This window comes from Phalacrocorax carbo, chromosome 2, assembly GCF_963921805.1.
Source record: "Phalacrocorax carbo chromosome 2, bPhaCar2.1, whole genome shotgun sequence".
Lineage (NCBI taxonomy): Eukaryota > Metazoa > Chordata > Aves > Suliformes > Phalacrocoracidae > Phalacrocorax > Phalacrocorax carbo.
The window spans coordinates 40,996,700-41,018,595 of NC_087514.1; the positions used below are offsets into that span (position 1 = coordinate 40,996,700).

General features: G+C 36.9%; 1 protein-coding gene across 6 annotated transcripts in view; it reads right to left on the bottom strand.

The window, feature by feature from the left end:
* CHD7 (chromodomain helicase DNA binding protein 7) overlaps nucleotides 1–21,896 on the bottom strand; it is a 132,230-nt gene that overhangs the window by 27,103 nt on the left and 83,231 nt on the right. For all 6 annotated transcript variants that reach the window (XM_064442653.1, XM_064442654.1, XM_064442655.1 and 3 more), the window contains 10 exons: nucleotides 19,072–19,209; nucleotides 17,929–17,994; nucleotides 12,992–13,047; nucleotides 11,667–11,781; nucleotides 10,170–10,253; nucleotides 9,098–9,235; nucleotides 8,880–9,001; nucleotides 8,172–8,415; nucleotides 2,160–2,336; nucleotides 523–666 (listed from right to left, as the gene is read on the bottom strand). In XM_064442653.1, the coding sequence (XP_064298723.1) occupies nucleotides 523–666; nucleotides 2,160–2,336; nucleotides 8,172–8,415; nucleotides 8,880–9,001; nucleotides 9,098–9,235; nucleotides 10,170–10,253; nucleotides 11,667–11,781; nucleotides 12,992–13,047; nucleotides 17,929–17,994; nucleotides 19,072–19,209 (1,284 nt within the window). The remainder of the gene's footprint in view (nucleotides 1–522; nucleotides 667–2,159; nucleotides 2,337–8,171; nucleotides 8,416–8,879; nucleotides 9,002–9,097; nucleotides 9,236–10,169; nucleotides 10,254–11,666; nucleotides 11,782–12,991; nucleotides 13,048–17,928; nucleotides 17,995–19,071; nucleotides 19,210–21,896) is intronic.

Below are 21,896 nucleotides of genomic sequence, written 5' to 3' on the forward strand. Positions count from 1 at the left end.
AAAAATTGGTTGGTAACCAAAAAGTTGGTTACATCTTGCTTGCTAAACTAAGTTTCAAGTATGTTCCTGTTTGCACAGAAGTCATTGATAAAACTCTCAGATGTTAACTCCACAGAAGTTACAGAGAACAGTCCCCTCACTCTGATACTGATGCTTAAGGAAGAATGTAAACTGGTAAGTTAATTCTCCTAGAGCAAACAAGCAATTCTACAAGTATTGTCATCCAGCAACTGTTACAAGACACCCCACCCCTCATTTTTAAATACCACAAGGGGAAACTCTTTCTGCATGACCAACAGACCAAGGATTAAAAAAAAAAAGTGAACAGGCAAAATAACTTTTGGTCAAAAGCAAAAAAAAATAAAACTGAAAACAGAAGAACAACAACAAAAGGATGAAACTACTGTGATCTTGCAAAAAGTAAATTGGTATTACTTGTAAAAGAAGTAATGACATTCAGACAATAAAATGGATAAATTCACAATATCTAAATAGAAAGGTGAGTGTGCAGGAGAAATTTACCTGTTCCTCAGTTTTCAGATCACCAAATTCTTGCATGAATGTGGTTTCTGATGGGAAGCGACCTGGTTCCAAGAAGTGAAGCAAGCTAAATAGCTCTTCTACTGTATTTTGCAAAGGGGTTCCAGTAAGCAGCACTTTATGTTCCTGAAACGTTAAGAAACAGTTGCCTAGGAATCCATCTAAATTAATTTTCAATGGAGAAATACACAAAATTCTCTCTCTCCCCCCCCATATGTATCGCTTATCTTTGTTTTCTCTCCCCTCCCCCAACTGCTTAGAAGTAGCCCTTTTCAAGACATTTCTAACTAGTATTCTGGCCTTCCTTCAGCAACAGCGAAGAGAAGTACTTCACGACTTGAGCACCTTCAAAAGTCCTCCAGATACAAGAAGATATTTTACTGATCCACGACGTCCCAGCCCTTTCACAAATACAATGAACTTTAAATGGCAAAATAACAGCTGAACTTATCCCGTCACTTCCAATACAAATCCATCAATTTACCACCCCTCCAATACATCTCAGCACATGAATCTCTTCAGGGCAGGTTTAAGTTTCTAATCTAGGAAACCTGAAGTGGAATCCTACTTTCCATCTACACGCAGCAGAGCATGAGACTGGCAGAGACAACAGGAAAAAGTTGCATATTGCTTTAGAGGAGGAGCCCGGAGAGGTTAGGTGACTTGCCCAAGGTCAAATACGAATTGAGTAATAGAAGAACTGAAGCGTGAAGACCCATACCTCCACCTACAGCCATGCCTACAAGATCAGCTTTCCTTTAATAGCAACCATAATAAGGAAAACAAACTGTATACAGCATTTTTACAAACTTTCAGTTGTTAAGCCTCAAGACTCCCTCAAGAAAAGTATTGCTTAACAAACAGGGAAAAAGACACTAAAAGTGACCTCTAACTCAGCAGTGCTTGTGTAAGGTAATGTTTATTCCTCTTTCTTCATATCAGAAATAAGAAGTTTTGAGTTCCAGGTATTAACTTAGCATGACTGCATTCCTCTCACATTTTTAAAGAATCTTCTGACCAAAAAAACCCCAAAATTTTAATTATTTTGCCTTTTAAATGGTAAATACCTCTAAAACCCACCATCTTACTGTACTCTGTGCACTTAATACACATATTTTGTGTACATAACAATACATATTTATGTAAGCATCAGAAACCAACTCAATTTCCCCTTCTTCAAGTCAGTCTGAAAGAACATCCACATGGCCACACAACAAATTAACCTTAGAGCTGACATAAATGCAGAGCAGTTGAACCCATATTTGGCCACCTGACCACATTAAACATTTAAATAAATGCCTATGTGAAGAAGTGACTATGGAGTAAGTCACATGAAAAGAGAGAAAGGAAAGAACAAGTTTATCTTGATTCTCTTAACAGAATCCACATAATTCTAAGTCTAAATCAATGAAGAGACTTATGAAAAGCCAGCACTCCTAAATTGCAGGTATGCATATGCTTCCAGGTATTTTAAAGACTCTCAGCTGCATTCCCTCATTCTTCTTATCACCTGATGATTTTACCTGACAAGAAAACCTTTTACTTTACTTTTGATGAAACCATAAATCAGAAGCAATAAAAATACAGGAGATATAAATGTAAGAGATGTATACACTGACCAGGTCCATCATCTTGAGGCCTTCCAGAAGCTTACAGTTCCTGTTTTTCAGCCTGTGGGCCTCATCGATGACCACGCAACGCCATGGAATGTTACGCAGCTCCGGGCAATCAGTCAAGATCATTTCAAACGTTGTGATAATGGCATGGAACTTGTAGGACCCCTTTATCACTCGACCCTAGAAAGAACAGCAGAAGTTAAGGTAAACTCCCTGGCAAAGAAAGGAAGCACATTTGTTTCATCTTCAGAATTCATTCTTTAGACATACAGAACAGTACAATGGGCAAGATATTTTAAGTAAATGAAGTCATTATTGCTGACTCAACGAGGGAATACCAATGTGTAAGTTTACTACTGGCTTCATGCTAGCTGTGCTTTTAATCCTGTGAAAAGGCCCACAGAATCACTGCATATTCATTACAAAGATGTTATACAAGTATTTCAGTCATAATTCATATGGATTCTACTAATGCCTTGAAGCATTAACGTATTGCTGCAATATTCAAACAAGGTTTTCAGACTTGGTCAAGAGAATTTTCTTTTTTCTTTTAAATCAAAGGTGTGTGACAGTCCTCCCAAACAGTGCCAATAAGCCAGAAGTACATTAAGGCTCCATTTTGATGACTACTGAAATATTTTCTGCCCAGTAAACAGTAATTTCTTCCTGGTGGACACTGAATATCCAAAACACCTACAATTCTAGCAAACAGTTTTGAAAAGAAGCAGATCTCTGAACTCTTAAATGGAGAATGTATATCTCTTCATACATTTCCTTGGTATTTTTGTAAATTTTTGTTAAGGAAAGTTCAACAGGATGATTTACTTGATGCCTGACACCACAATCGCTATTTATTTGGTTAACTGAAGGTCTTATTTACAGGGATGATACTAAGACACTGTTCCCCTCAAAAAAAAGAACCCAACAACAAAACAACCAAACCAAACAAAAAAAAAAAACCCTGAATAAACTTTACCTAAGATCATGAAATGAACATCTTTCTGACATTATGCTACATTCCTTCCCAATGTCGTTCAAAGAGAAATGTAACCTGGTATCTCCAGTGTCACTGGGTCTGCGCAGAAGCACTGTCTAAAAACGGGCCTCACACAAGTTCGAAGCCATTGTATGTTTTCAAAGCAAGGCTATGTTGTGGGTTGTATATTTCAAAAGAAACAGGTATTTTACAGTAAGGTGACCATTTTTTCCTTCAAACATGTGCAAGTCTGAATCCTTTTATAAGTGACCTGTATATTGTGGGGATCAGAACTGGCTACTGACTCAAAATGATATGAAACCTGATACCCTGAACTTGGCATTAAATCTGCCTATGCACATCAGGAGTATTTCAGAGGAAGTAATGACCTGCTCAGCAGTGCTTTCTCATGGCATAGTCAAGAAACATTCATCTTTGTGAGAAAGAGAGTTGTTACCTAACAAACAGCAGATGAAGATACACTAAGTGGGCAACTTAGCCACCAAATTGAAATGCTGTAACCTTATCATGAGCCAGATATAACTGTGGAAGTAAGAGAATACAGCCCAGGAGATTCTCTCCCAGTAGTGGAAAACACTTCCATGAGCAACCTCATGACTGTAGGGCAGGCAGTGCTCTTCAAGAATGATCACTACATACAGCAGCACATCCAGGTAAAGCAAAAATCCTAAGAGGGACCCTTGATAATATATTTAGAGTTGTCTAAATCTCACATTAAAATATACATAGTTGTCTTGCCACAAGAGCTCACATTATTTGAAAGACAGCCAAATGCTGTACTGAAGAACACAGGAGTAAATCAAGCAGAAAGTTCCAAGAGCTTTCCAAGAGGTTTAGATTGTGAATGATGATGTTCCTCAACAGATTCAGGCCTCCAACACTTGAGGAAGTATGGGGAAAAAAATCCTAAGTAATCCTAGCACTGTCACATTTGACAAATTTAAATGTAGAAACTATGAGGAAAGTGACCTATAGCATCATTGAGGTGAATTCTTAGGCAACTAGGAATCAATTCATCCTGTTTCAGTGTGGCATCCCAAGGAAGGTCTCTGATATTGGAACCACAGGAATTTCATATCCATTTGCTCAGAGAAGTTCTTCCAGTTGAGGAAATCAATCTTCCTAATAGGTAGCCGTTTCCTGTTCTGTTTGGGAAATTTTTCTGGAAGCAACTCAAGCAACAGAGGTAGCCACAAGGTACAATATAAAAGTTGGGTTACGTTTTGGGGTATTACCTCTTAGCAGATACAAACTGAGATCAATTAGATAGGTATAAGAAGTGGACTCAAAAGGATGCACATTCCACTAGTGGGATCCGTGAAAGGTTATTATAGTCTTTTCCCACCAACCTCAGACTCCGCTTTGAGGAACAAGAGAACAGATGCAAGAAATGGGCAAGTTAACCAATTATAGCTGGGAGGCACCTGGAAAACTGAGTCGGAGCCACTTTGTAAAATGCAATCTGACATCATCTTTCGTGAAAGACAGAGTCCCTGTTGGTGAAATACTGCCTTAAACTGCTGCACGCTAACCATTCTTTGTGGAAATCTGAGGTAATCCTATGCTGATGACATGTTCATAGCTCAGTAGCTTCTCAGCAAGGAAGAAAATCACGCAGGCAATTTATGCTCTCTTAAGCCAACACCCACTGAGCCCAAAAGGAACGAACCAGCTAAGCCAGAAAAAGTCCTGAACATCAGTAGCATTATTTTGACTTAAAATCTACCAAGGACAAGGTATTCCATTTCTACGTGTGAGCCAGGATGTTTCTATTTTTAGTCCACATTACACTATGAAGCATATTTCCCTCACAAACCAGTCAACTCTTTTGCGGGGCTCTGTCATTAATTTTATTTGGCATATATAGTTTTCCTAATCTTACAACAGAACTCTTTCTCAGAGGTAGAATACTACAGGAGAGCAACTGGTTTATGTGATATTCCAGCCAGGGAATGCCCCCAGAAGGGCCTTCTAGTTACACTGCTCAGGAACACCAGAAGAGGCTTCCCTACGTGGCCCTCACATGCAGTAAGGCTGGAGGGATTTTAGGGGAATGTCTCTGGTAGCATAGTGTTCTTAGTGTTGAAGTCACACCACTGCAGAAGTGTATTTTGTTATTGACTGCTCTCTAGCTTTTCACAACAACTTGACTCTGGTTACTGGTGTTGACTAAAATAATTAAAAAAAAAAACAAACCACCAAAATCACACTACTGCAGATGGGGTAGGTGCTTCTTACGCATGCTGTCTCTTATTATTGCTCTTTAAAGCTATTCATACTTTCCCAATGTTCAACTGTCTTTCTGAGAAACGGCTCGGCTTGAGAGGCCTCTTTTTATGTTAAGACCTAAAATGCCAAAGATGCCCACGTCTGGGTTGATGTGTTTGGCAAGGGGACTAGAAATGATACTGCCAAGGCCTGCTTTTCTTTCTGTCCCTTCTCATCCCCCACTCTACACCCACTGATGGTACTTAAGAGGATGCCAGACTAAACACTACATGGGGATTCTTTTGTCATAACATGAAGAGATTTTTTTTCCCCCCGTAATTCAGTTTCTACCATGCGTTTCACAACTGACAGAGTCTTACAAAGAATGGAACACAGAAGGTTATTTTATGACACATCTGAGCTAGCTGCCACCAAAAGGACGAGTTCACTCCATTTCTGCTTTATCCCCAACCATGGCAATTGTCTGATTCTCCTCTTAAGCCAGTTCAGGGAGCAAAGCTAGCAGAAAATGATTCATTTTTCTGTGCCATGAGTGCTTTGTCATTACTTGCTATGGGGTCAAATGACTGCCATGGTCATTACAAGAGGCGAGTTAAGAATATGGCAACAAAAGGAACAAAACTTTCTGCAGCACCTTGCTTTAGATCCTTTTAATTGCCTTTAGATCAATTAAACAATATTGCCAAAATAACACTAAGAAGCTGCACAGTAAGGGTTTTTTTTTCTGATGACATTCCTTCATGTTTCATGCTATGAAACTGCTGCATACTAAGGGGAAGAACATGCTAAGGACAAGCGCCAATTAAAGAACAAAGAAACATGATTTTTAACACAGGAAACACTTCAGCAGAGACAGTATTTGTATAAACCCAAATAAAATATCTATCTCTGATAAGAAAAAATGTTAAACCAGAAACAGTACAAATCAATTCCACTTCATTTGTGTATTATACATCTAGGTAAGAAGCTACATGTAATTATTATTTTAAGGAATATAAGCCATTAGGCATCAGTGTAGCAACTGTTATTCAAAAGAACCTTTTTTTAACAACTTCGTGTACAATTTTGATTTGAAAGTTTCTTGATAAATTGCCGAGAAAATGGTTATTTTCTAGGCCAAACAGATGCAAATTCTAACTATAAATTACTATGTGTTTTTCTACTATATTTAATATGTGATCCTGTTTCTGTTTGGCCTAATAGCACATCAAGTTGTGCCACAGTCATCACCTTCAAAACAGTCTTTACTCAGTTCTTTCCCTGTAAAAGCATATTTTCTATCTCACAACCACCCTCACAGCTTTGCTCCAAGGACTCTGGTTTTTCAACACTCTGAGGACTGGAAGTGAGAACTAGACAGAACTGGACTACCCACCACATCACTGACAAAGTCAAGAACGCCGTAACTTTTCTACTCTTTAATAAAGGTTTCTTTCCTCCTACACACTTGTACTACACCAGCCCTTTTAACCAGTCTCACAGTATGAACTCATGTTTAATTGGTCGTGTGTCATGACACAAAAGGAGCATTTGTTTTACAGCCTTCCCAGAACTGAGCTCTCCCTACTGTAAGAATCACCTCCATTCCTTGTCCACAGATAACCCTATATTTAGCTATTCTGAGTCCTGTTAGCTTGGATCCAATTTATTAAGTAATACAGCTTACTCTGTATCATGAACTGTCTTAATTATTTACCGCTCTCCCCATCTTTGTGTCATTTGAAAACTTCCTCAGTAATGATTTTATGTTTTCTTTCAGGTCATTGATAAAAGTGTTATATAGCTCATGGACATGAACCAATCCCTAAAGAACTACGCTGGAAATGCAAATCATTTCTCATTTACAATTACATCAAGAAATATCAGTTAGCCAGTTTTAAATCCACTTAATGTGTGCCATATTGATTTTGTATCGTTCTAGTTTATTAATCAAAATATCCAGTGGCATAAAATCAAACCCTTTACAGAAAATCTAAATATATGAATTCACCACTATCACTTCTTTAAGCTCAGCTAGAAATAATACTCCACAATATATCAAATCAGGTTGACCATCCACACTTTTTTTTAAAGTGAGATTATAGTTTTTTGTGCTTTTTTTTTTTTTAACAAAAGTTTGCAAAAAAGCTGTGAATTGCAGGATTATGTTGTTTTGCAATATCATTTAATGCATGCACGTTATTTTCCCCCAATCCTGTTTACTTACTCTGGACAAAGCCATGCATTTAATTGTAGATATCTGTTGCTCTTTATAACTTCAGTTTTCCAAATAATTTTCTGTTTCTACTCCCAATCTTTTCTGTACCTGAGTTCTTTCTCTCGTAACAACTATTCAACCTGAGCGCAGTAACACAGATTCAAAATATATCTGACTTAAAAATTTGGTAAAGAAGCATTGACAAGTTTAAGTTCTGCAAGCTAGTCTTTTCCTGGAATGGTAGGCAAAGATTGATTTTTAAGCTTAGTTCCAATTAAAGTAGTATCTCCATTAAGAATCTCTTCTACCAGCTCTCCCCTCAGGAAAGGACAATAATGAAAACCTTGCTTGCATATACCCCTGAAACCCTGAAAAAGAGTTGCACCATCTCAGTAACTCTTGGTCTGCATCTATTTCCAGCTGATCTCTTGGCTACTATTAGAAAGCACACTCTGATTAATATATATATTTTCATTATTAGCTAAAATCTACTATATCAATACTAAAATCCTAATCAATGCTTAGATTAATAAACAACAGTAAAGCATATACAAAAGAAGAAAAATAAAGAAAAATCATGAAGAGCTTTTACCTGTGGATCTTTGAAATACATTTCATACAACTGAATGGTCCGCCGGCTTGCTTGACTCCCATGATACACAACCACATTCAACTCTGTCCAGGTGCGGAACTCCCTTTCCCAGTTGGGAATTGTGGACAATGGTGCAATAACCAAGAAAGGACCATGGATTCCTTTCAAATATATCTCATAGAGAAACGTAATGGACTGGATAGTCTTTCCCAACCCCATTTCATCTGCTAAAATGCAGTTTCGTCTGAAAACAATAATAAAAAGTCTGAAAGATTTATTCCTAACTTAAAACATAGAAAATCAGTAAGGAGCTAAACAGAATAAAACAGAAATTTCTAGAATGGCAAGTTTACACAGAAGAAACATCACAACCTTTTTGCATTTTAAGTAAATGTTATGATTTGTGATGCAGTAAGCATGGATATATCCATTTTATGTACCTCTCAAGTTCACATGGGGGAGGAAGGGGCAGCAGGAGTGTGCATGAACACATATACATGCAAAAGCATTTGCCACAAGAATCTGAAACATTCACGTTTTATGTAACATGCTATCTGCCCAAAATTAGTTTGCATTACTCCTGCAGGGAAGAATGGGACATAAATAATTCTAAAACCTTGCTTTAGAAGATTACGTAAAAGGTTGTTTCAAATAAGCTATAAAAGCTTTTCCAAAGCAGGATTCATCAGTAAGCAATATTTTACGTACGTGTTGTACCAATTGAAAAGAAGCCAGTTTACTCCCTCCAACTGGTATTCCCTGAGTTTGTTATTGTTTTTATACTCCCTGGAACTCTCCGATTTCTTCCAGTCATCGGCAGGAGGTCGCTCCTGTTTCAAATACAGCAAATCCCATTAGTGGTTTCTGAAAGACCACATTACTTTACTATTTTCAAATAAAATCCTCTATATGGAGCCAATTCTTACCACACGCTCTATTTCTGGCTCCCTAGACATCAGTTTCTCAAATTCTTCAATCTTAGCTTGGTCGATGTCTTGCTTGAGCTCCCAAGTGCTGTCTTCATAAGGAAGCGAACACCATTTCACCAGATAATGCGTTACAGGCTTTGTTAAGACAAAAATAAGATTACATCACAATTTAGAAAGAATAAAAGTGTAACCATTTTTACAGATCTGCAGGCTAGATACAATTCAAAAAACTTTACCAGACCTGAATGTCTGAATCAGCCAAAAGGATAAGCAAACAGCAGGCTGACACCTTGACAACCTAACGAAGTAAGGTTAGAACGCAGGGAATGCGACCTTACCACCAAAACAAGCACACTACATTTGAAATCACTAAGGTTAGACTGAAATTTAGAAGTAAAACAATATTTATTTTCCAACGGTTACGTTTTCTATGTTTTACACGTATTTAAGCAGTCAACTGTTTTTTCTTATCAGCTTCATCAGAAACTGCCCAGCAGGCAACCGAACCACCACCATTTACTGAGAGAGGAATATGGAAACACTGACACTGTCAGTGAAGCTTTCTATTCTCCCAGGACCAAAAAGGAGTCTCCTGGAAGACAAAGCGATCTTGTTCTGCAGAACAAGTTATTAAAAAGTAAGAAACAGTGAATTCAGGACCTCTTCTGCAACAGACAGGCTAAGCAATGTCTAAACTATTATGACATTTAGCTAAAATTCTTTCAATCTTCATTTAAATTCTGTATCACCTGCATCGACGTCATATTTCTACAGTATTAAGTACCACCTCAAATCTACATATCAGAGGGGTTTTTTTGTTGTTGGGGTTTGGGGGCTTTTTAATATTTTTTTTTTAAAGATAGGTAACTTAGAAGAAGTTTGGGAGTCTCACTTAAACCCCTTTATTTTAGGGAAACTGCTGTATTAGCCAATATTTTCTCAGACACGTTCCTATTTTCTACACACATATGCCCTGGTAGCTTCTGAAGTGTCGAATATATTCACCTTTCTAAACAAATTATAAACACAACGTCTATAGGACTACAGATGCACTAAAATCTTTGTTTACCTCTCCATTATCATCTGTGCTACGTGAAAAATCCATGATTCGATCAACTTCCACATAATCTGGATTAAAAAGCTCATCATCAATCTGTTCAAGGAGAGAGGCAAAAATATAGAAGATATCTCTATTAGCCCTTCCTGAGAGGAAAAATTATCATCTTTTTCAGCAGGCAATAATATTTTGGGTCACGGTGACACAGAATTTATATTTGGCAAACTTCAACATGTTAATTGAAATGCTACAATTCAGCAAGATCATTCCCCGTGAGGGAATCAGACTTCTCAGACTTTGTTAACTGGGCCTCTTAATTACTGTGTGAAACCTTTTACTGTGAGAGAATGTTTAAGAATATTTTAAATGAAGTGTGAAATTACAATTCACTAATGAGCAATCGAAAAGGCTTATGGCATGCAATGCATTTAGCATTCTTGAAAACTACAGCTTGCAATAAAGAAATTAGAGCCTTGTACACTAAGTACCTTTGGATTATTTGAACTACTGGAATTGTCTAACTGCTTTATAAGCAAGACTCAAAGATTATTATTTCAAAAACAGAGAAAAGACACTGCATGCATACACAGTTTCTCCGACAAAAAAAATAAAGGGAAAAAAAAAAAATCACAATTTGTTATGTTCCTCCTTACACCTTCAACAAGTACGCAAGAGAATCCTGTAAACTAAGTGCTGTGTTTCATTTTATCCTTTCAAGATCCCCTCCAATAGAAGAGGCAGACAAAAGGACTAGAGACTAAGTATATTTTGCTAGTTTTTTCTAAAAGAAGAACAAATTCCAAGTATTTACAATAACTTGTGACCCACTTGGAAACAGATTAAAAAAAATTAAAAAGAAGCAATTCCAGGCATCTTCACTTAGAACAGACGGAAGTTTTCAATTTGCAATAGGTTTCATTCAGCTTGAGTTATATAGTAAAAATAAACATAAATAAATACAGTAGCACATGAACCTGGTTTTGTTTTTTGTGTTTTTTTTTGTTTTGTTTTTTTTTTTTTGTTTTGTTTTTTTTTTTTGTCAAAAGACAGCATTTTACTGCAAGGTAAGCTTTCAGAGAGACAAATCAGCAGATCTGGTCTTTTATTGACAGGACCCCTGCCACACTACTGCTTATGGCTCTAAGTGAAATTAAATTGATGATAAAAAGCTTAGAATCCCTAGTGAGCAGCAATCCGTAACACAGAAAAATGTGATGCATTTTTCTGGCATAAGCAGCTCCTGAGAAAAGAGCTGGTACTGATTCAGTAAGAGTCATGCTTACAATGCAAACAACTAACCACTATAGTAAAAAGTATACAGTCAGGATCGATCACGTGAGTTTCATAAACTTCCAAGACTTGGATCAAGAATGGTAATACTTTATACCAGAATAAATGCTACTGATGTATCACACAGTTGTTCAAAATCTTCTGCTTGTATACAGTACAAGGATTCATAAGAATATTGCTTAAATACCTAAAAGAAAGAAACAAACAAACCAATCGTACTTCTGAAAGGAATTTGTTCTGGCCCTGTTTTGCCTTAAACCGCTTAATCTTCTGGTGAATTCTCTTGTCTTTGTCCAGCTCTTCCACAGATGCCCACTGACAATGAAGGTAAGAACTAGAAGATGAAACAGAAAATCTTACTCAAAACTATGCTTCCATTGCATACTACTATGTATCCCACAAGTATAACTAGGTCTTCCCAGGACACTGCGGTGTCACGCTAGAAACACTATCATCTTCATCATACGGATTATTCACAAATCATCTTTACTGGAAGTAATCATACTTACTAACGGAGAAACTTGTTAGTAAATAAACACAACTCCCACCCAAAATTTAAATACCCCATACATTTAGTGTTTGGCACACAGCTAAGATAATATTTATTGGGCATACTTAAAACAACATTACTATATATTTATCATAAATGTCACTATTTAACATCATATTCTAGCAAAGAGTAGGGTTTTCAGGAGTTCATAAAAATACACAAAGGTTTTAAGTACTAACATGCTACACACTTTTTTGGTGAGAACAGCATTGTATTTAAAAGTCACATGAGTCAACTGAAGTTTTAACACTGATAGAAAGGAAAGAAAAAAAACCTTGTAAATGCGGGTCCATGGTAACGACTCACCTTTAAGAAAACAAAAAGTAAGGACCACCATTTCTGTCAAAATGACTAGTCCCACTTTATACATTTAGAGCCTGTCAAAAGTTATACGAATTTGCTAAACTTAAAGAAGATATGGTATCTTTCTAAAAGAAAAATAAGCTTATCTAGCTATGAATTATCTTATTTTAAATACTGATTGCATTGCATTTGCAGACCTCAGAAGTGAAACAACATGCTGCTCTCACCACTACTGCATCCCTCTCACACGGGGGCAGCTACCTGCTGGAATACTGGAAGCCGTCTCCTTCATTATCTTAGCCATTTTGTGGAACACTAATCTTGGGGTTTGAAACAATTTTAAGGGTTATTTTTTAGTAGCTTGCAGGCACATTACAGCTGCAGTTAGATCTACACAGCCACATAGGTATGTGTTCATGAATCTGCATGCATAATGAGCCTTAGATTGAAGTTTTTAATAGCAGAGCAATTTTACCTCTGGATTTCATTCTGGAGAGAACACAAGTTAAAAATGACACTATCAAACCCAGCACCACCAATGCAAGGTATTCCCCTATTCGTTGGTGGTTTGGATTAAACATTAGAAATGTTTAAAGTTGGATAGTAACAGTTATATCATTTAGCGTTTTTAAAAACTATTTGGCAGTTACATGAACTTAACGATAGTAATCAAACCTAAAGCTTTACTTACAAGTTTTTGTACTTTACATAGAATTCCTCTACTTCTACCTCCTCTCCATTCTCCATCTATAAGAAAAGAATTGTTGAAATGTTAATTAAACCACTAAACAGCCCAATTTAGTTAATGATTAAAACTAACTGAAATGCAGAATACGGTCCCCACATAAAGAGACGAGTGGAGGTGTACGAAAGCGTTTGCAGGGGGAGGACATTGATGAGGAGTTTCCTCCAGCAGCTTACCCAAGTACATACTGCACTGCTTACTACAACTTCCAAGACATGAATCATTTGAACTCCTCCCTAACCACATGCAGCTTCATTCACAACCTCACCCCAAATCTGGCTTTCTGCCAAACCCACAGTGCTAAGTAGAAGCCAAGTGTACCATTTTCTCAGGCAGCAGCCAATTAGCAACTGCACTCCTGAATGCCATATGTATTATTTTTGGCTGGCTCATGGCAACTTTACATTGTGGGTTTTGTAATGTTTTAAAAAAGAGTTTTAAAGGGGGTTTATTCCTCCATATAGTTAATAACTCCAAACAAGAAGCCATATAAAACTAAACCTTATACCTCTGCTAGAATTTTAGTGCATCAGTGTTCATGGCTTTAGTTTTACTCAATGGTGCAATTAAATTCACTCAGGCAAGATGTCTCACATACAGAGCAGCCAAATTAAATTAACACCCAAAAACTACATTTAAAGCAAGGTTAAAGTTGTGATATAAACGAGCAAAACCAAGGGCATTCAGTGCTAAGGGTTGGGACTACCCTTAACTCATCCCTAGTGCCAAAGTATTGCATAACATATGGCATGTAATACTTTGTTGAATTACTCCTGAACCCAGCCATAGGACAAACTAAGGACAGTGCACCAGGCACACGTTTAGAATTCTGTTTATGTCACAACATTAACAGTTTGTGTTTACTAATGAACTTTGGAACAATTTTAAATAGAAAAGGATTTTCTGTTTTACATACTTCATCAAGGACAACATCTGTAATACATCATGCATGTAGCACTAAACAGACAAAACTGTTGACCCCTGTGTAAGTCAAGATCCTCCATCTTTTTAATATATATATATATAAAAAAAAAAAAGAGAGAGAAAAAAATATATATAGTCGAGAGACTACCCTGAAGCTAGCGGATGAACTGTCATCTTCCAAATGCTCTCTCAAAAGAAAAGTGGCTGGCTAGACATTACTTCCATAGCAGGGCAATGAAAGAGCAACAGTAGCAGCTGCATTAAACTCTGTTCTAGCACAGTGAAGAAAAAGTTGACGTCTACCTAATCCCTGATTTACATAGTATTCCTTCTCTTTCAGACTAGCAAGGGGTTTTATAATTTTATCGTTTATATCACTCCAGTGCAATCTGCTTGTGTTCCTTTCTAGAGAGAGGAACAACACGAGCTTCCACCTAATTCTCCCTGAAGAAATAGAATAAGGTAAGGTATTTCTGGTGCTACTTCTTGATCTTCCTGAATTTGAAGATCATCAAGATTATTTTTTAAACAAAAAAATTTAAAGGGAGTATTTTTCAAGAAGGTATTCATATTTAGAGGTCAAAACTGTATTAAAAATTGAGAACCCATTATCTGAATCTATTCACTACCCTGAGACAAAACTGATCTTTAAGAAGTCATCCCTAATTCTAAGACATTAACTTTTTTTTAATTTTCTGAAACGTATAATGGCTAAGTCTCTTTCATTAGTTTTAAATCAGAATCCTTTGAGATACATCAATCTTACAGTGACAACATGGTTGAACACCTTTATAAAAAAGGTTTCATACTAGCCAATTTAACTCCCCTCAACAGCATTTCAGTCACAGATATTTTCTGTCAACTGCCAACTTAATAATTTACCACGTAAACCTTGATAAAACCTGTAACTCTCCTGAGTAAAACATATTTTTGTATTGTTTAATAGGTAATAACTGGTCTATGTCATTTTATGTTCTATGAGTGTGCAAAGATTCACCTAAATTAGAAGTATTTTGGAAAAAGATCTTTTTAAAATCTTCCTCTGGCACTCATGCTTATGGCCAAAAAAAAATATAATAAATTCTAATCAAGTTACAATCACAAACACTCAAGTAGGATTTAACAATACCTCAGTCTACAATATATGAGACAGAAGCTTATGCCTCTGACATCACTGTCCAACCACCACTACACCTATGTTTACATTAACCAGGTAAAAAAGGTGAAATAGAACACGTATGCAAAATTCTCCCAAAACTGATTAGGCAGACATCTTAAAATAGCACATGGCAGACTTGGGCAACGCAGGACACTTCAAATTATCATTGCCCAGGTGTGACCATAATTGACAATCTGATCCAGTCTCTGCAGATAACTGATGATTCCTTCCTTCAACCAAATACTTAAGAGCACACAATCTTGTACTACCACAGACATGATACAGTAATACCTGTTAATGCAAAAGTTATTTGAGCAAGCCACTCAGGTGTAGAGATAAGAAAGAGCTTAAAAAATACCAAGCAAAACCCAAACGAAAAAAAAAAAATCACCACCAAAAAAACAATGAAGAAACCACCCCACTCAGAAATATCAGCTCCTAGAAAAATAGCAGACAGAACACATCAACAACAGATGCAAAGCAACACACAAAACCCAATCACCTCAACTGATACTCAGCACTAGATTGTAAACTAATCCGTTGTTGAAGAGATGTAGGCATTTGTGCACAGTTCAATTAGATCTAATTTTCACCATGTATTGGTAGGGAAAAAAAGAGACATTCAGATGTGTAACATGCAGGTATAATGCTCTACAAATTCCGCATCTTTCCCTAATATGTGCTATGTGTGCTGAAAAGCATATTTAGTTCTAGCCATTGCTTTTCAAAAGTTAAGGAGCACAAATTCAAAGGGGACTGAAGCTGGCCAAGAAAATAATTAGAGAAATAAAAAATTTCCACATACAAACTGAAGGCGTCAGGGCCATGATGGTTTGGTAAGAGTGTGATATGTGTACTTAACACTTTGTCCAAGAGGGAAGAGCACTCAACAGAATACAAAGTTCCATGTTAAGAACAACAGGGAAAAATATTATCTTTTATACGTCAAATGTGAACTAAAGAAATTTCTACCTTTTATTCTGTACATTTCAAAAATGGTTGCAAGTACAGTGTGGCATCATATCTGGTAACTCCAGAACTAGACTAAGGCTATTTTTGAGAAAACCAACAGAATTTTACAACACGAATACTGCTCAAAAAGCATATTATCTAACATCCTTTACTTGAACGCAACATCTTTGTTACATCCTAATCCACTGAAAGGTTTCCTAGTGAAGCCTTTCCTCATGTTTATTTTATGCACTGGTCCTGATCGCAGCAATTCTACTTTGATTAGTAATCTAACAACCAGGGTTTTGATGACGTTAGTAAGAGTGTAAAAGACCTTTAATAAAAGCACAGTTGGATACTTCAGATGTTAAATATTAACATCCTGAAATCCAATTTTTTTTTTTTTTTTTTTTTTTTTTTGGATTTTGAAGAGGAGGGCTGGGGAGCAGAGCAGGGAAAGAAGAGACACCCCTCAAACCTGCAAATACAATCCATAAAACACATTAAAGAGCAAGCTCAAAATAGAGCTTGCCTCCAGCAGAGCTTGCAATCAAAGACATGTAGGCAGCAGACCAACCACTTCCCACAAACTGCAGCAAAATACACACTCCCCATGAGTAATCACACCTTTGTTTGCAGGGGAGAGGAAGAGGAGAATAATTGGTGAAAAACAGCTTCCAATGTAAAGATATTTATGAAAAGACCACATTCTCCTCTCCTGCCTAGTAGACCATCAGAACAACTAATTACTGAGTTTATATTACATGAAGTTTATCTCAAAAATAAGCCTATGGTTTGAAATACAAAATAAAGCTCTGGACTCCAAAAAAAAGCCCTAGAGGTTTTGTGCTGTGAAAGCTGCAGAAACAGGTCAAATTCAGTCACAGCCAGTCATGACATTGCATGAATTTGGGTTTACAAACCTGTTAGTGATGTTATCACACACACACCCCAAAATGCCACAACATTAAAAAAAAGTCATGAACCATGAATAAAGGCAACTTTCCCTTCGCCAATTTGAAAATTAATGCTTCGAGGATAAGAAATATTTCTGGTTAACTAAGATCAACATGAGTACCATATCTACATTAGTCAATGTTCTGCCCAACTGCAGTACAAATCAGAGAATTACCTACACAAAAAAGTCTATAAAATATAAAAATGCTCTTTTTGGAACAAGTTATTTTCTACTTCCTACTCAGAGTTTGATAGTTTGGGAGTGCAAAGGCCAATCAATTTGTGAGGCAGATTAGAAGAATCTGTAAGCAAAATAAGACCGTAACTAGCAACCAGGGCAGAATTAAGAGTGAACCACACTTAACTAAAGACAGTGTTTCTTTCACCATCTTAGCATAACGACAAGGAAGATGTTAACCACCTGTATTGAATATGTAACAGTCTTGATTGCATGTAAAGTTGTTTTAGCTGCTAAGCACAACTACTATCAAAAGATGCAAAAATTATGGGCAAGGATTTTTCTTTACTAGAAAGAGCACAAACTTAGGATGTAGGAGAGGTTCTCTCACTCCTCAAACTCCCATGAAACACCGCTCTGAAGTGAAGAGCACCCATAGATTTCGCTCAGGTATGTATATTTACAAAAATAAAAATTAATATCTTAAGAAACACATGAAAAGAGTGGTAGACTAAACAAGTAATCTGTTTTGTGTATATCTATCCAAAAGCGTGTTAAATACCATCAAAAGACACTTTCAGGGAACCTCCTCTAGTCAGTAAAACAGTTTCTCAGTTTGCAATATCCAAGGTGTTTTAAGAACTTAGAGGCTTCAGCAGAAATATGCTTTGCCTGTTTAAAAATATGGGGGGAAGGGGTTTTGTTTTGGTTTACCTTTTTCTTGACTGAACGGCTACTCATGATTTTCTCCACAACAGGACCTTCAGCATCAGCAGATTCCTACATCATAAATACCATACAAGAGTTACGGGAGTGCATCTTTGTTACTTAAAGACTTCCTTCATTAGAAAAACTGGAAATAATCTTTTTGCAACAGGAGTTTCATACACAGGACTTTTGCCCCCTAGCCTGAGAACTGAGGGGGTTCAAATAGATTTAATACCATAATAAGGGACTGCAGGATACTTGTTTAAGCCCATTTTTAAGAGCTAACACCGACTCTAGCTCTCTCCTAAGGCTGATGTGCACAGATACATGGATATAACCACATCGGCAGTTCACCTCTCCTAAAGTAACACACGCTTTCAGTACTGTACAGCCTAAATGTTAGATGATGTTCAAAAACTCTAGCTGGCTGTCCATACGACAGCTGTCAGAATTGCCTGTGATTCTCTATCACACTATTACATTAATTCACTATTACAACTGCAGGCAAACCTACCAAAAATTCTCCTCCTGATAAGACACAATTAACAAGAGAGATCACATACATATTTCACAGGGCTTAACAAATTGCCAAATGAAATACCAAAGAACATGTATATATTCTCCAATAGGTCATCAGTTAGTTAAGTGAAGTAGTTCTTTGAAAAAGCACTACAAAACAATGAGATTGTTACAACAGTCATTCTTACATTATTACCCCTCATCTTATTCAAACTATTTTATCCACCATTTACATTGCACAGAGAATAAAGTGTACCCTGCTGGGTACTACAAGGCAATAATTTCATAAAGGGGTTCTTATGGTGCCTAGCAGCAGGGGACAAGCTTGAGTGGTTTATTAAAGTCACAGAAGCCAGACCACTGAATTCACAGAAGTATATTCAAGACTCCTAGCAGTCCAGTTTAGGCTTCCTTTAGGTAGAGCCCATTAATGTCAAAGAATGGTGTCAAACTGCAAATCATCAGCTTGTAAACAAAGTAATGAATTAATATATTCTTTAAGAAGGTAAGAAGCAAATGCCTTCTGGCACAGTGTGCCAACCATGAGTGAATATCATTCAGGAAAAGGGCCCATATTTGAACTTTGAATGCTGCAGTTACAGCCATCTGTCCAGTCCGTTCATATCTGACCTGCTGCTCTGACTGAGAAGTATTTGAAGGGGAGTCTCTTCCAGCAGCATCAGCATCATCAGCCTCCTCGTCTGAAATCTTGAACTCCAGGTCTTCTGTATAACGCTTCCTCTTCACCTGCCTGCTGGAGCGTCGCTTCTAAACAGAAAGCATTGATATTTTTCATGAGAAACAAAACTGATAGATTGCAGAATAACTGAGAAAATGTCTTCATATTTCTCAAATACACTAGTGTGTAGCAAACACTATTATTTTTACAGCACCCTGACAGAAATAGTGGACTCAAAGATACTACCATTCTAAATTCCTGCCTGTTAGCTGCTTCTAACTTCTATTAAAAAACAAAACCCACAACAACACAAACGCCTTCACGCTTGTTCTGAGTTGGAAAGTGGTATTTTTTCTTTTAGCATTACTAAAACCACATTAGAAAATTGGAAAGCGTTATCTCAGAAAGCAATTAAAATACAAGAAGTTGCACCTCTCAATTCACATCTACGACAAACTTTGACAGATGGGCAATGCAGGAACCAAACACCACCTTTCCGCAGCATGGCCCACAGTGTTGCTAAGCAGTAACAACACACTTTCTTGCTTTCCCCATCCGCTCAGTTGTACCCAGGTTATCTTGTAAGAGAAACACAATGAAATATGGTTTCCTCACTCTACTGACCCAGCACTGTGCAGGAAGACATCCTGCAGCACAGCATGGAAGAAGACCCCGAACTAATAGAGGAAAATGAAAAACTTGAACCACCCCAAATTGAAAACATGTCCCCATACCCTCATCTCCAAGATGAGAGAAAGCTTCAGAGAAACTGCAGAAAACAATCTGTAAAATACACAAGCACGCATTTGACAGAATTTGCAACTTGACACTCAGTAAGACACCATTTTCTCCAAGAGTAAAATTTGAATTCCCAGATAGGCTGCATCAGGTTATATATTTTGAAAAGCTGAGAGCATATGCTGTTGAAGGAAACTGCCAACGGAGCATCAAATATCTCAATGGACTGACGTATATATTAAAGAAAAATGTTGAATATTGTTCGTTTAAAAAAGTCTTTATGGATTGATATACTCATTATTTTTACATCTTTCTCAGCTTAACACACATCTTCACTGGTATATGCAAATACTTATGTGGCTTGTTTAACAGGTCTCTGCACCCGAGTCTCTTCATGTACGCAGACAAATATTTACTTTTAGATAGTTAATCATACTTTTTAAAGCACAAATATCTGATGCACTTTACACTATTAGAAAGTCTTTCTTTAATCGAAAATGAAGTTTTTGAACACAGGTTAAGTTTACATCACCCTTTTAAACGATGGTGATGTCCCTTCTACGTTTAACACAGTAACTTATGGGGGGGTCCCACAAAACTTTAACAATATTTTAATACTTGAAAATAGATATCACCTGGCAAATCTGCACCCTCATTTTCTAACCACTGATGGGAAAAATATCAATTTTCTTTTGGCTCAATATGTGAGTCTTACCATTACTTTTGGTGCCAAAAATCTCTTCTTCCATTTCCCTAATAGAAAGGGTGCCCAAAACGTTATGGTAATCCTCTGTTTGATTTTTACTGACTTGGTTAGCTTCCTGTTTCCTCTAACATCCACATGAGGCTTTGCAATTGTTATGAGTTGCTGTCAGAAACTGTGCATACCTTTACCTGCATCACATTATCTTCTACTCATTAACTGATCTATAGGTAGAAAGGCGAGTAATAGGCTTGATAATGGAATATTAAAAAAATCCGTATGACAACACACAAAGTAAGAATTTTTTCCTCTCTAAAGATAACAACGCATCACTTTGCATTACTACATAATATTGCTACAGAAGACTCAGTATTTAATGCTAACAATACAACAGTGTTTTAGACAAGTGCATAATCTCAATCTCAGCTGAGAAACCCATAGCAAATTTTTTAAGTTTCGCTGTTCTAGTGTATATGGCTGTAACCCTTCCCTAAGTTTATGCCAAGAAGTGTGGGTGCAGTATAAAATGCACAGGGTGAGAAAGCATTAAGAAAGCAAAAATTACCTGAAATATTTTATTATATTTAATTAAAAAGTGATGCAAATACCCTAACACTTATAATATTTACAAAAAATATTTCAAATGTGACATTTATCACCCAATTGAGCTTCACAAAGAGGAAGTTTTGTCCCACTAAACTGAAGACAAGCAAAACAGGCATATATATTGAAACATAGACAGTATATAATCACCTACAAATTAACTCAGAAAAACCCCATCAGCTCGAAAAGTTTCTTCTACATCTTTTGCCAGCGCTAATAATCAGGCTGAGAGAGATTTGTGCCACAGGACAGAAAACTTATTCTTTGAACATTTTAACATTTGCATGGTGTATCTCAACTTTTCTAATTCAGAATATATGGTTTGCATGAATCAGAAACACTACTCTCTTCTGTCGCTGCTTTGGTTTTAACTAGAGTGTATCAGATTGCTCAGATTTCATTATACTCTACATCCTTCTGGAAAACAGTAAGAGGGTAGGCATAAACCATGTTTGTGTTAGGACACTGCTGTTTGCCAACCTCTTCACCAGGCTGCGCTGACCATTCTCAAGTGATCATCAGTCCCAACATCTCTCCCAACTTAGAAGCAACACATCCACAACCTGATGTGCAACAGATAAATGCAATGGATTTCAGTAATACTGGCATGGCTACATAGGAGTCTCATGCCTTCCCCACCACAATTTGCATCGACCCCTTCATGAGGAAATTCTTATTTTTAATGCTCACTCTGACCACTGCCAGCAGAAGAAATACTTGTTTGAGTGAAAC